This window comes from Tupaia chinensis, unplaced genomic scaffold, assembly GCF_000334495.1.
Source record: "Tupaia chinensis unplaced genomic scaffold, TupChi_1.0 Scaffold139431_1, whole genome shotgun sequence".
Taxonomy (NCBI): Eukaryota; Metazoa; Chordata; class Mammalia; order Scandentia; family Tupaiidae; genus Tupaia; species Tupaia belangeri.
In genome coordinates, this window is record NW_006199316.1 from 1,636,288 (window position 1) to 1,650,272 (window position 13,985).

The window sequence follows — 13,985 nt, forward strand, 5'->3', positions numbered from 1 at the left end:
CCTTTCCCACCCTCTTCTCACACTATCTCTGGTATCTACAGTTGTCTTCTATTCCTTTTCCCCCTACATTTTATTGATCACACAATTTCTTAAATAATCTAACTAATATCAAGTTTGGCTGGTAATTTCAAGAAAAGCAGTTTTGAATTGGTAAGGAAATTTGCTTAAAACTTAAACCCTGGAAATAGGTTAGTACTCTGTTCAAACAGTAGGTACATGAACATATTGACAGCTCAAGACCGGACAAAAACTCTTAAAACCAAACAAAAAAGGCTAGAAGAAAAGCAGCAATATTTTAGTCAAAAGTTACAGAATGCTATTTCACCAGTTCAGTCTCATGTACTTAATCTATCTTCTGTTGTGGTTCGATCTTCCCGATTGAATTCTGGGATATAACATTCAACTCCAGACTTGTCCCTACAATTAAGTTGGCCATTTTCTTAGTTTTTGAACTCTTATTTCTGTGTGTCTGCATTTAATGAGGAAACAATGGGAAAATTTATTCAAAGTGTTAAGGGAAAAGCAATTTCAATCAAGAATACTATACCTGGCAAGATTATCCTTCATATGGGAAGAAAAGATAAGAACATTCTCAGATAAACAAAACCTGAAAGAATTTACCAGCACCAGACCAGATCTCCAAGAAGTTCTCAAGGGAGGGCTATGTCAGGCCCTGTGTGCTTCTAACAGAAAGGGTCCAGGTCACAGAATGAAGGACATGATACTGGCCTCAAGTTTATGATCAACTTTCTGGGTGACCTTGAGCAAGTTTCTTCTCTGCTCAGGGTCTCCATTTCCTCCTCTGTATAACAACTGAGCTGTTACAAGGGTTGAAGAAACTTAATTACCTAGCAGCGTGCTAGGTGTGTAGAAGACACTGAACGGTTGCAATTTCCATTATGATGGCAAATGATCTGGTCGTTTTCAGAGGAAGAGGAGACATGTGTGTCTTTCTCTTCTCCCCAGACAAATTCTAAGGCCTTGAAAATAAGGATTTATAATGATGAGGCCGAGACGACTTCAGCTGTGAGTGGCCTGGTTATAATGGCGTGCCTTCCCTGGGGTAATCAAACACAACTGCAGAAGCAAAGACAGCGTGGCAAATAGTTCCCAGGAAAAATCCGAGATGGTGGAGGCTGAGGTTTGTTCTCGCAGAGGGCAATGGAAGATGGAGATGCTGCACCCACACCCACGACAGGGACCTTTTCAATATGCTTGAGAAAGCGTCTTTTGGAAGGTCCTGCTATGACTCGCCACCTCAGGGTAGTGCCATCCAGACAGCTGCCCCCACCCCCCATTCCCTGAGGGCCCCCTTGTGAAGACGACCTGTACCTCTGTGGCCAAGTTAATAAAATTGAATTAAGTAGCTCGCTGGGGAACCACCTAATGCTTCCTGCGCTCAGCAGTGGTGGGAATGAGATTATTTTACATCTTTCTTTATTAAAGAAGTTCCTGGCTGTATAAAAAATGAGCTCCATTATGGCAAGGCACAGCCGGCTAACGTTCTAATTCCACGTGCCGCCACCACGGGTGGCCATTTATTCGAGAAGGACAGAGATGTGTCCAGCCAACTAGAGCCCCATCAATCTCAGGCTAGAAAAGGGACCAATGAAACCCTGGGAAGTGGGCAGTCCAGTTCACATGGCAGACAGGAGATCCCAGTCTAATCGCTGCCATTTACTGGGCACCTGGGGTTCCCCAGCACTGGGCTGGGTGCTTTGAATATGTTATCTTGTTTCTGCAGAGGAATCTGAGGCTCCGAGGAATTGCTCAGGAATCCAGTCCTGGCAGGAATCAAACCAGGTCAAACTTTCCACTTAGCACGCTGCCTCAGATGTGCAGGAAGGGCTCTCTGAGGATCCAGACAGGGGGCCTGTGAGGCCACAGATAGAGACAGGGAGAACAGAGGCAGACAAGCCTTCTTCAGGGAGCTAGTGGGAGGCCGTTCCTACCATAGGTATTACCAGAGCTGTTGACTGAGTTCTGAGCTGTTGAGGTTAAAGGAAGCCTGGTTTTGGGGTTCTAGTTGTATGATTTCAGATAAGCTACTTTCTGAGTCTGTATCTGTGTGGGCCTATTTGCTCCTCTTTATCACCACCCGACTCTGGGCCTCTGAAAATGCAGCTTACCACCCCCTTCCCCACCTCTCTATCTCTCTCCCTCTCTTTAAGAGGTATTTTGTCTTAGGGCATGTGTGCTGGCCAGAGAGAGAGACAGACAGACAGACAGAAACAGAAAGTAAGAATCACCCCTCAGGAGCCATGCCCTCTCTGCAATCCCTTCTCCTCCCAGGATTTTGGGCACACACTCACATGTGCCCAGCATGATTTTTAAGTCACTGTTTTGGACACGAACCATGGTGGGCCATGTGGGAGTCCAGTGATGTAACCGCTTTGCCATCTGCTGGCCCCAACCCTCTCTGACTGTGGTTGCTCCCATATAAAACAGGAGCTTGAATGAACTTTCCTTGCTGAAGGGTGGGGGCCTCAAGAGAGCCCAAGCTGTGTGGCTGTGAGGATGCTTCTATGGTTTTCAGAGTATTAGGAACACCTGGCTCACCCATATCTACTGGGCACCCGAGGTCTGCAAAGTGTTGGCCTAGAATTCATTAGCTTTCGCCCCGTCCGTCACCTTCCTTCTGAAGCTGAAGGGAGAAGGGGCTGGAGATCAAGCCTGGGGCAGAGGCTGCATTCCACAGCACGTGGGGAGTGAGTCCAGGAGGAGCGAGTGTGACAGCCACACCCTGAAGTGCAGGCCTCCCTGCCAACCTGCTGGCAGTGACGGCCATGGCGAGATCATTTTGCTTTTTTAGGAAGGCTGTACCAGGAAGGAGCAGAAAATGTGGCTTAGTTTCCAAATAGCTAAGCTGAATCTGGGGACAGGGCAACAGTGACAGCAATAATAGCAATAATAATAACATCGATAACAACAGACAGCCACACCCTGAAGTGCAGGCCTCCCTGCCAACCTGCTGGCAGTGACGGCCATGGCGAGATCATTTTGCTTTTTTAGGAAGGCTGTACCAGGAAGGAGCAGAAAATGTGGCTTAGTTTCCAAATAGCTAAGCTGAATCTGGGGACAGGGCAACAGTGACAGCAATAATAGCAATAATAATAACATCGATAACAACATGGGTAGCTATTTTATTGACCACTTACTATACCATCAGACTCAGGACGAGATACGTTGTACGTTACTTCTACTCCTTGTAGCAACTCGTAGAAGGGCTTTATCTTCCCCATTCCATGATAATGAAATTGAGGCTCTCAGATTACTGACTGGCCCAAGTTCCCTCAGAAATAAAGCTGGAAGTTCAACCCAGACCTGACCAACACCAAAGCTGGTGATCCTTCTATGAGTAAGAATGGAAAAGATACACAAGAGCCTCATTTTATACATGGTTCCCCCTTTAGATCTCTCCTTTTTCAGATGAGGAAACTGAGGTCCCAGGGAGAGTTCCAAGAATAGCACCCAGGTTCCCAGATTCCCCCTCATTCTTTCCTCACAGGCTGCAGCTGCCCCCAGAGGTCCTGCTCACCCGAAGCCGGCGCCCGAAGACGGTGACCTGGCCTCGTGCCTGCTCCTTGCGCTGCCGCCACTCCACCAGGTTGAGACCGTTGTCAATGGGCAGGGTGACATTTCTCTTGCCCACGGTGGGGTTGACTGTGCCAGCCAGCAGGTGGGGCTCGGTCTGCAGCGCCACCTCCATGCCGTTGGCCAGCAGCAGCCGCAGGGGGGCGGCGCAATGTAGTAGCTGTTCCGGACTTGGTCTGCAGGAGAGGAGCACAGACGGCTCAGGGAAGCAGGCTAGGGGTGTGTGTGCAGTGGGGGCAGCATGGGGGTTGTACAGAAGTAATCCATTACTGCGGAGGAAACTAGGGGAATAGATAGAGAAGATCATCCATAATCTCAATACCCAAAGAAAACCATTAAAAATATTTTGATTATTTGTAGATTTTAGGATGCTTCTGATTGTACTTATGGTTGAAATGAATTGCTTAAAGGTGCTTTTCTCTGATGACTGCATTTATAATACGTCATTGGATATTCTTCATAAACATTTTTCTTAATGACTATATGATATTCCCCTGTATGGAAATACTATGATTTATTTAACTGAACCGCAAGCAGATATTCACTTCATTTCCAGTTCTTCACAGTTATAAGTAACATTGCAAATAAATACACTTTAAACATTATGCTAAGGGGAAGAAGTCAGACACAAAGGCCGTGTGTTGCATGAATTCATTTATGTGAAATCTCCCAAACTGGTACAGTCATAAAACAGGATGTAAATTAGTGGTTGCCAGAGGCTGAGGGCTGGGCAAGAATGTAGAGTGACTGCAAATGGGTAGAAGATTTCTTTCTGAGGGTGATATAGAGTCTGGAGGGACCAGCAGTTGGCATAATGGCTATGTTGCTGGACTCCCATGTAGTCTACTGCGGTTAAGTCCCGGACCCAGAGGCTTAAACTCATGCCAGGAACATGTGTGTGCGTGCCCAAGATCCTGAGAGGGGAATGGAGGAGAAGGGATTGTAGCGTGGCCATCCCTCCTGGGGGTGATTTCTCGCTTTCTGTCTCTCTGTTTCTGTCTTTCTGGTGAGTGCACACGCCCTATAGAAAAACCTCTCCAAAAACAAACAAACAAACATTAAAAAAAGATTCTGGAATTAGATCATGGTGATGGTTGTACAACTTTGTAAATATACTAAAAGCCACTGAATTTTACTTTTTTTTTTTTTTGAGATGTTTTTGCTATAGAATGCATGCACTCACCAGAAAGAGAGAGATAAGACAGAGAGACAGAAAGCGAAAAATCACCCTCAAGGGCGAATGGCCAAGCCACAATCCCTTCTCCTCCATTCTCCTCTCGGGATCTTGGGCACATACGCACACGCACCTGGCGTGAGTTTAAGTCACTGGGTCCAGGACTTGAACCGTGGTAGACTACATGGGAGTCCAGTGGCATAGCCATTACACCAACTGCTGGTTCCTGGAGTATACATTTTGAAAGGATGAATTTAATGGTATGTGACTATCTCAGCTTAAAAAAATTTTTTTTTGATAAATCAATGTTTCATGGGTTTTATGGGTTCCTGAAAGGAAAATGAATAGGACAAAGGGTTGAATATGTTTAATGCTCTTGATATACACGAGGGTAATAATGTTCTTTATAGTAAAATGAACCAAAAAACCTGCCATACTTAAATCACTCACTGAATGCCAAATATAAGGCAGATCTGGAGGCTAGGTCATGGCCTGGGTGGTGACATGAGCTGGATCCCATATGACTGACTGTGTGGTTCAAGTCTTGGATCTAGGGGCTTAAAAAACTTGCTGTGGGCATGTGCAGACTGTCCAAAGTCCTGAAAGGAAGGAGAAATGAAGAGATCGCCGCTAACTCATTCTCCAGGGGTGGTGCGTTCTCTCTCTCTCTCTCTCTCTCGGGTGGGTGCATGTACCCTCTGGCAAATTATAAACAAAACTCCAAATCTCTAGATCTGACTTGAAAATTTACATTAACAAAAACTTTTAAATTCAGATTTCATTTAAAAGAAAAAAGTAAATTTGGGCTGTAAAACATGCCGATTTCTCTCCTGACAATGGAAACAGTACCCTGGGTTTGTGTTCTGCCCTCTTTCCCCGCCTTCCCTCGGTTGTTCCCTGTGTCTGCACTGCTCTTCTCTTCTGTAAATGCCAGACCAAGTCCTTCCTTCCAACTCTGTTCAGGTCACCTCTTCCCAGAGCTGCCTCTGTTCCTCAGAACAGATGCTTCTCTCTCCTGTTCACGCTTCAGCTTCTCTATAGGCCTCGTCAGTGGTCTTTCGGCTGAGGGACACAGGACCACCTCTCTGATAATGAACACATTCTCACCTCTTCAAGTGTTTACTGTGAAAGGCACTACTGCAAAGACTTGGGAGCCATTTCACCCAGGTTGCATTTCAGTTCTGACATTGTCTCACTTGGCCAAATTTCTTAAAAAAAATATTTATTTGTTATTATTATTATTTTAATTTGCTACAGGGCACATGCACTCACCAGAGACAGAGAGAGAGAGTGGAAGAGAGAGAAAGTGAGAAACTAAGCCACCAGGTCTGGGACTTGAACCACAGACCTGCTGGCCCCAGACCAAATTCTTAACTTTTCATGCCTCCATTATTTCATCTGCACACTGAGGATAATCACTATACCCTTGCTTCATGGGGATGCTCTGAGATAATGAATATAAAGTGCTAAGTACTTGACATATACTAAGTGTTTTCTAAATATTAGCTATTACTAGCTTTATATGCCTGGCACTGTGCTAGTCATTATCATGTATCTCTCGCTCTCTCTCCTTTTTTTTGTAGAGATTTTTAGTATAGGGCGTGTGCACTCATTGGAAAAAGAGATAGACAGAGAGACAGAAAGTGAGAAATCACCCCCCAGGGGGGATGGCCACACCTCAATCCCTTCTCCGCCATTCTCCTCTTGGGATCTTGGGCATGCACGCACACGCACCCAGTGTGAGTTTAAGCCATAGGCTCGAGGACTCAAATCACAGTCAATTACATGGGAGTCCAGTGACATAGCCATTACACCGACCACTGGTCCCACATGTATCTCTTTTCTCTCCTCCTTCTCCACCACCCCACTTCACACACCTGCCATAGTGAATTTTTCTAGTACTGAACATGTCCTACAAAAGTTCCCCATTGCTGAGACTAGCAGATGGCATAATGGAGTGGAGTCCCATGTAGTTGACCATGGTTAAAGTCCTGGACCTGGCAGCTTGGAACTCATGTGTGTGTGCTCAAAATCCTAAGAGGAGGGAACCAGCAGTTAGCATAATGGCTATGTCGCTGGACTTCCACGTAGTCGACTGTGGTTCACATCCCGGACCCGGTGGCTTAAAACTCATGCCAAGCGCGTGTGCGTGCGTACCCAAGATCCCGAGAGGAGAATGGAGGAGAAGGGATTGCGGCATGGCGATCCCCCTGGGGGGTGATTTCTCGCTTTCTGTCTCTCTGTCTCTTTCTGTCTGTCTGGCGATCACACGCCCTATAGTGAGAAACCTCTCCAAAAAAAAAAAAAAATCCTAAGAGGAGAATGAAGGGAGAGGGTCTGCGGTGTGGCCATGTCTCTCCAGTGAGTGCACGTGTCTTATAGCAAAAATCTCTCTTTAAAAAAAAAGAAAAAAAAAGTTCCCATTGCCTTTAGATTAGTGGTGAAGAGAACGGGTTCTGCAGCCCATTTGTCTGGGGCCAGGTCTCCTGCCACATGTGTGACTTGGGCTAAGTGACTTAACCTCTCATTGCCTTAACTTGGAACATGGAAATATAAATAATACTTAGCTCACTGGCTTGTGGTAAGGATGAACACCATGAACGTAAAATGTGAAATGGTTAATAAGTTTTCCAGAACGTTAGTTATCATTACTGAAGTCAGTGCATGTGCTTGGAGAGCATTTGTGGGACTGAACTTGGTTTTGTCCAGGCGAAGTCAAGCGATAAGGAGGTCGTTTTCCTGGGAAGCCCTCACTGAATCTTCCCTGCTGGAATGGCATCTAATCAGCCCCTTTGTTCTCCTCCCTCCACCCTCTCTCCATTTTCTTTCTCACACACACAGAATTCTGAACTCTGCTTCCAACTTGCTATGCATTATTCACTGACAATCTGTATTTTACTTCCTCTGAACAGTGAAAAAGCCCACGTCGATTTATCTTTGAAAGCCACCCTGGCTGCATCCACATCCGTCCATTAACGGTGACTAGCTGGAGCTGTGTCTGCAGACGCCCAGCTCAGATGATCTGCATTTAATTCGGCCGTGACTTCCCAAGGCTGCTGCTCGTTAGCAGCCACTGCTTATTATTTTCCACAGCTGAGACATCAGATGAAACCAGGAGAGCCTGTCCCAAGGGCGCCACTGAGGCAGCTGCAAACTGACCACCTGAGCATGGTCTGTAATGCAGAAAGGCCAGCAGGTGGCGTGGTGGTTGAGGTGCTGGACTTCCACATGGTCAAACACAGTTCAGGTCCTGGACCTGGCAGCTTGCTCTCTCATGTTCCCTCTCTCTTTCTCTGTCTCTCTCTGGTGAGTGCACATGCCCCATAGTAAATTAAAAAAAAAAATAATCGTGAGTAAAATAAAATAAATAATTCTTAAAAAAAAAAAAAAGAAAGAAAAAGAAAAGACAGCTTTCCAGAGATGTCCAAGAAGAAAACAGGTACCTTGTTTCCTGGATTTTTAAGCGTGCTTTTTCTTTTCACATTTAAATGTTTCTGAGATTGGAATGTGGCTTACAATCCACGCATGCCCTTGGAGCAGTGTCTTTTTTTCCCTTCACCCAAAACGTTGTTGTTAAACGGATGGTGCATGTTAAAAGGGAGGAATGGGGCTTTTTATTTTGGTTTTTAATTGAAAAAAGTCGTCCCAGTATAAGAAAGCCTGCACCAACCTTTGAGGAAAATACTCAGAGCCAGTTTCGCATTATGGAGTGAATGGATGGGATGATTCTTAACCTCACTGAAGGAGACAGACAGGCCCAAAGGACAAGTGCCGTCCCTGCTCTCCAGGGTCCAGCAGAATCCTGGCTGGCTCAGAACTGAGACTTTCTCTTGGGAATAACCCAGTCAGAGCAGAAATGCCTGGGTGTGTCCCAACCCACAGTTAAAGGTGGAGAAAGAACTCCAGGGTGACTTTCTTCCTCTTTGAGAATTCCCGTTATTCTTTGCGAGGCAAAGGACTATGTTTGGGAATAAAAATTGTTGTGAAAACACATTAATTTTCTTTTCTTTTCTCTTTCTTTCTTTTTTTTTTTTTTTTTTTTTTTTTTGAGATTTTTGCTATAGGGCACTTGCGCTGACTGGAGAGACAGAAAGTGATAGAAAGAGAGAAATCACCACCACCCCCCCAGGGGGAATGGCCACACCGCAGTCCTTTCTCCTCCATTCTTACCTTGGGAGTTTGGGCATGCATGTACACATGCCCGATGTGAGTTTTAAGTTGCTGGGTCCAGGACTCAAACTGTAGTTGATTACGTGAGAGTCCAGCAACGTAACCGTTTATACCATATTTTGTTCCCTTGCATTCATTTTCTTGTGGTACGTTAATTGCTTGCTAATCAATCAATACATCCATCCATCCACAAGTATTTACTGAGCAATACTGCGTGGTGGCCCATGCTAGTCACTTGACAAATGTTCAAGGCGCAGTATGAGCAACCAGCACGAGTATGAGGCAGGTATTACACACAGCCCCGTTTCTCAGACTCAGAAACCAGACCTCAGAGAAGGAGACACCCTGCCCAGGTCATATGGTAGGGTGGCGCAGCAGGCCTGGGGGCCGTGGTCCACAGACCCCAGGTGTGCCATTCAGCACAGCCTCAACTTGCTTTCTTCTCCTGGAGAAGAAAACCAAGGGCCATGGTGGGTGAGGAAGGAGCACAGTCAGAACCTGACCTTGGGTCCCTGACTTCCAGCACGAGGCTCTTTTTACCATTTTGAGACAAAGCCTTAGGGAGTGGAAGGAGCCATTGGAGGGATGGGCTGGAGAAGACCAGGCAAGGCTTTCCCTAGTGACGGCTCCTTCCTTTTCATGCTCACCAAATTCAACCAAGCTGCAAGCCTGTTCCGGTCACCACATCCCAGGAGAATGACTGAGGCAGACGGGTCCTAGCAAGAGTGCATCACTGTGATTTACCTGAAGCCAAAAGGTCGCCGTGCCACAGGGACACTGGACAGAGGCAGAGAAGGGTCCTTTTTCTATGGAATCTGAGCTGAGGCCCAAACCTTCTCACCTGAGTTTCCGGAGGGACTTCTCTGTGCCCCAATTCCTCTATAATTAGGTGTAATTATTCTTGTCCTTTGTCCTCCCTTGCACCAGTGTGAGTTTAAGTCTTTTAATCTGGAAGCCATTAGAATGGCAGAGTAATGAGGTCACCGGGATTACCAACTAATGGATTCTCTCCCCTTTGTTCTGATGATAATGGGATGAGGCAATCCAATATTCCTCTGAAGCTTCTGGGAGAGAATTTACAGGACTCAGCTGGTGCATTTTGCAAAATGAGATGGCAAAACAGACTGAAGAAACCGGTGATGCTTTCCTGTCCTCGATCAGCTACTGCAGCAACTGGCTTTTCACACATTTTTAAAAATAAAACTTTTTTGGAGAGGTTTTGCTATAGGGCGCGTGCATTTGCCAGAAAGACAGAGAGAGACAGAGAGAGAGAAAGCAAGAAATCACCCCCCGGGGGGATGGCCATGCCGCAATCCCTTCTCCTCCATTCTCCTCTCAGGATCTTGGGCACGCACGCACACACGCCCGGCGTGAGTTTAAGCCACTGGGTCCAGGACTCGAACTGTGGTCGACTACATGGGAGTCCAGCACATAGCCATTATGCCAACTAAAAATAATTTTAAAAAATATATCATTATTGGGGACCAGCAGGTGGTGCGGTGGTTAAGGTGCTGGAAACTTCCACATGGCCGACCATGGTTTGAGTCCTGGACCTGGTGGCTTGCTTTCTCATTTCCTCTCTCTCTGTGTCTCTCTCTCTGGTCAAATTAAAACAAAAAGCTAAAAACTAAAAACTAAATGAATGAATAAATTAAAAAATTGTTAAAATATGTATCATTATTATTAATTTATTCACTCATTTTAATTTGACTAGACACACACACACACACACACACACAGAGGAAGAGAGAGGGAGAGAGAAAGTGAGAAAGCAGCCAGGTCCAGGACTCAAACCATGGTCAGCCATGTGGGAGTGCTCAGTGCCTTACCCACCACGCCACCTGCTGGTCCCCATTATTACTAGTTTTTAATTTGCTACAGAGCAACTTGCTTACTGTGTCTTCTCCAGAGGGGTCTTCCCACCCTCTGTCTCTCAGCTCGCAGCTCCACCCGGCTTACCTTGCAGCAGTGTGTAGAAGGCACCCGAGGCAGACAGGTTGGTGGTGATGGTGACATCATCCTTGCTGGAGGTCTCTACCTGGACGTGCACTGAGCTGTCTGTATCGCTCCGGAAACTGCTCACCTGGCCAGTAGGGAAGGTCACATTTGTCAGGCGGCCGAAGCTGTCATACCTGGAAACCAAAGGGTTATGCTAAGTTAACAGGAAAGTGGACTTGCTGTAGCAGGAACCTGGTGTCTCCACCTCACGCAGCAACTTTGTATGCTCTGCTTCTTTCCTGGACTGCCATGGCCCCATGTCTCCCTGCACAGGTCCCAGCACTCAGTTCATGACATGACAGGACATGACTTTGCCGGCTGATACCCGACTGCAGGTGTGGTTTACCACAATGAGTCTTCCTCTCCTAATCCGACAGTGGAGACAACCCCCTCACAGCAGTGCTGGCTGGGACTCCTGTGAGGATTTGTGGAGTGGCCCATGGCTGTAAACCAGACCCTATTTGTGAAGGGCTAGGATGATTGTGGCCCACGTTGGGATGGACAACCCTGAATCTTAGAGCTGGGGAACTCCCCAAAAGTGATAGTCAAGTTTGATGTTTAAATACCTTCTGCAAGCCATCTCCTGAAGAACTGGTTATAAAAGTTTTTTTTTTATTATTTTTATTTATTATTTTATTATTTTATTTATTTTATTTATTTATTTTATTTTTTTTTATTATTTTATTATTTTTTTTTATTATTCAGGGCCTTCCTAGAACGGTATAGACCCTAGGAAAAGGGACCCCTGTATTTGAGCCTGGACTCAGGCTAGATCTGGATCTGGCCTGGATCTGACACTGGCACTAAGTGCTTATGCACGTGCGACTCAGAACCCAGAGCTTTGCTCTCGGGTGGTCTTTCTGAAGCACATCGCTGATCCTGACGGCATTCCCCGATAATGGTAAGAGCGCGCTACCATGACTGGACAGCTACTGTGCGCTAAGCATGGTGCGGGGTGCTCTTTATCCTTTCTTTCACTGACTCCTCATTAATACATTTTTTGTTTAGTCCTAGTCTAAAAGATATATATCCTCTCCTCTTTGGAGGTGTGGAAAAGCGAAGTCTTCTCAGGGTCGCACAAGCTCATAAGCATGATGGTAGAACAGAAACTCTAAACCGGATCTGCTCACTTCCAAAATGCCTCTGTCTTCCATGAACATTTCTGTTCCACCATTTGCAAGTATCCATCACTGCTTGCACTCCTACTACAGAAGTGACGGGGAGATGGCAGAGAGTGGGCCATTAACATTTTAGTCATTGTTTTTAATTAGGGGATACTGAAGTGCAAAAAGGCAAGCTTAAAATAGCCTCTTTGTGAATAAGAAAAAGGTCTTCACTCACATATATGCTTTTCTTTCTTTCTTTTCTTTTTTCTTTTTTTTTTTTTTAAGTTTTTGCTATAGGGCACATGTGCTTACCAAAGAGAGAGAAAGTGAGAAATTCCCCCTTCCCCATGCTGCACTCTCTTCTCCACTTTCCTCTAAGGATTTTAGGCATGCACATACATGTGCCCAGCGTAATTTTAAAGTCGCCAGGGGCAGGACTCAAACTTTGGAAGGTGGCATGTGAGATTCAGTTTCTTAACCTTCACGTCACCTGCTGGGCCCTTATTGTTAATATTTCTGACTTCTGCCCATGTGCAAGATTACAGCCTGGGTTAAGCTGTTAGCTATCCATGTCTTCCCACATTGCCTACTGGACTCTTCTACTACTTGGCTTTTACTTCTGGGGTAAAGTTGTCTTCTGGGTCTCTGTGAGGCACCTGTGCAATTAAATGAATATTTAGAAAGCTGTTTCCGAGTCCTACAGGTAAGACTTGAGAGATTACTAACTAGGGGACAGGTGTCATTTCAACACCACTTCTAACAAGGTCTTGCTCAAATGCCCCTCACAGAGCTCTCGTGGGCTTGCCCTCCTCCCGGTGGTGCTCTGCATACAGTATTGAAAGGCTGATGAGCAAGTTCTCTCCCTTTGCAGACTGTGAGCACCTGGCTACAGGTCTGCTGAGGGGAATCTGCAGTCACGCTGCCTGGACGCCACCACAACCCGAGGGCTGGCTCTCCATTCATCTCTACCTGACCAGCATTGGGAAGGCACAGAGAAGATAGGCAGGAAATGTTGGTGGAGCAAATGAGCAGATGCCAGACTGGATGTGAAGGCCCCTTCCATGGTTCGTTTACTTGGAGGGCTCATCAGAAGCGTGGCGCACAGTAGGTACAGAGTAGACCTCTGATGAATGTACAAACATGGAAACACTGCTCTGGCTTAAATGATCCTTTTGCAATCTCCCAAGGCAGCTCCCCAGAGCTTTGGTCTCAGAGACAGAAAGTAGTTTCGTATAAAGGCAGGTGATTGTAATTATTATTGAAGGTAGCCTGCCATGCATAATTCAATTGAGCCTGAAGAAGATACAATGAAAAGGCCTCGTGCCTTCAAGATCTGGTTTTCATTTCATGTGAGGCGACCAAAAACCAGTAATTTCTACTCCTCGCATTTTTCCACTAGAAGAACTGAAATGCCTTCATTAAATGAATATCAAATAGAACAACCAATTTATAAAATTTCCTTGTCTCTTATTCATTCAGTATCTTCCAGAGCTTGAGAAATGCCACTGGATCTCTGCTGATGGGTCGACACCTGTGATTATGCCATCAGAACACTGTTCCTTCTGACTCTGCATGGGAAGAGTTGGCACTGCGGATCCTCTGGGCCTTGAGCACCTTTGGCCTGGGGCATGCCTTCTGCGGGCCCCTTTCTGCCCTGCTACAGAGCTGCCACGAGCTTTCTCAGCAAGGTGGGACAGGTCTTTTCTCTCTGTGAATTCTAAGTGGCTGCTATAAGCCCTGATCCCACGATGAGGTGACTTCTGGGTAAGTGCATAGTTACGCCTGTCACAGCTTGAGTGATGGGAGCCCACAAGGCCCGGGCAGACTTTCTTTCTAACCAAGAGGAATGGAAAGAGCGGCCGGACGGTCTAGGCTCTGCACTCAGGCCCCACATTTGCTGCACTTGTACCCATTAGTTTGAATATAATATGCCTAGAAATGTG

General features: G+C 46.1%; 1 protein-coding gene across 1 annotated transcript in view; it reads right to left on the bottom strand.

Moving 5' to 3' along the window:
• TENM4 (teneurin transmembrane protein 4) overlaps positions 1-13,985 on the bottom strand; it is a 665,800-nt gene that overhangs the window by 19,332 nt on the left and 632,483 nt on the right. The window contains 3 exon segments of the mRNA XM_027765687.1: positions 3,539-3,741; positions 3,744-3,770; positions 10,898-11,070. Of these exon segments, the coding sequence (XP_027621488.1) occupies positions 3,539-3,741; positions 3,744-3,770; positions 10,898-11,070 (403 nt within the window).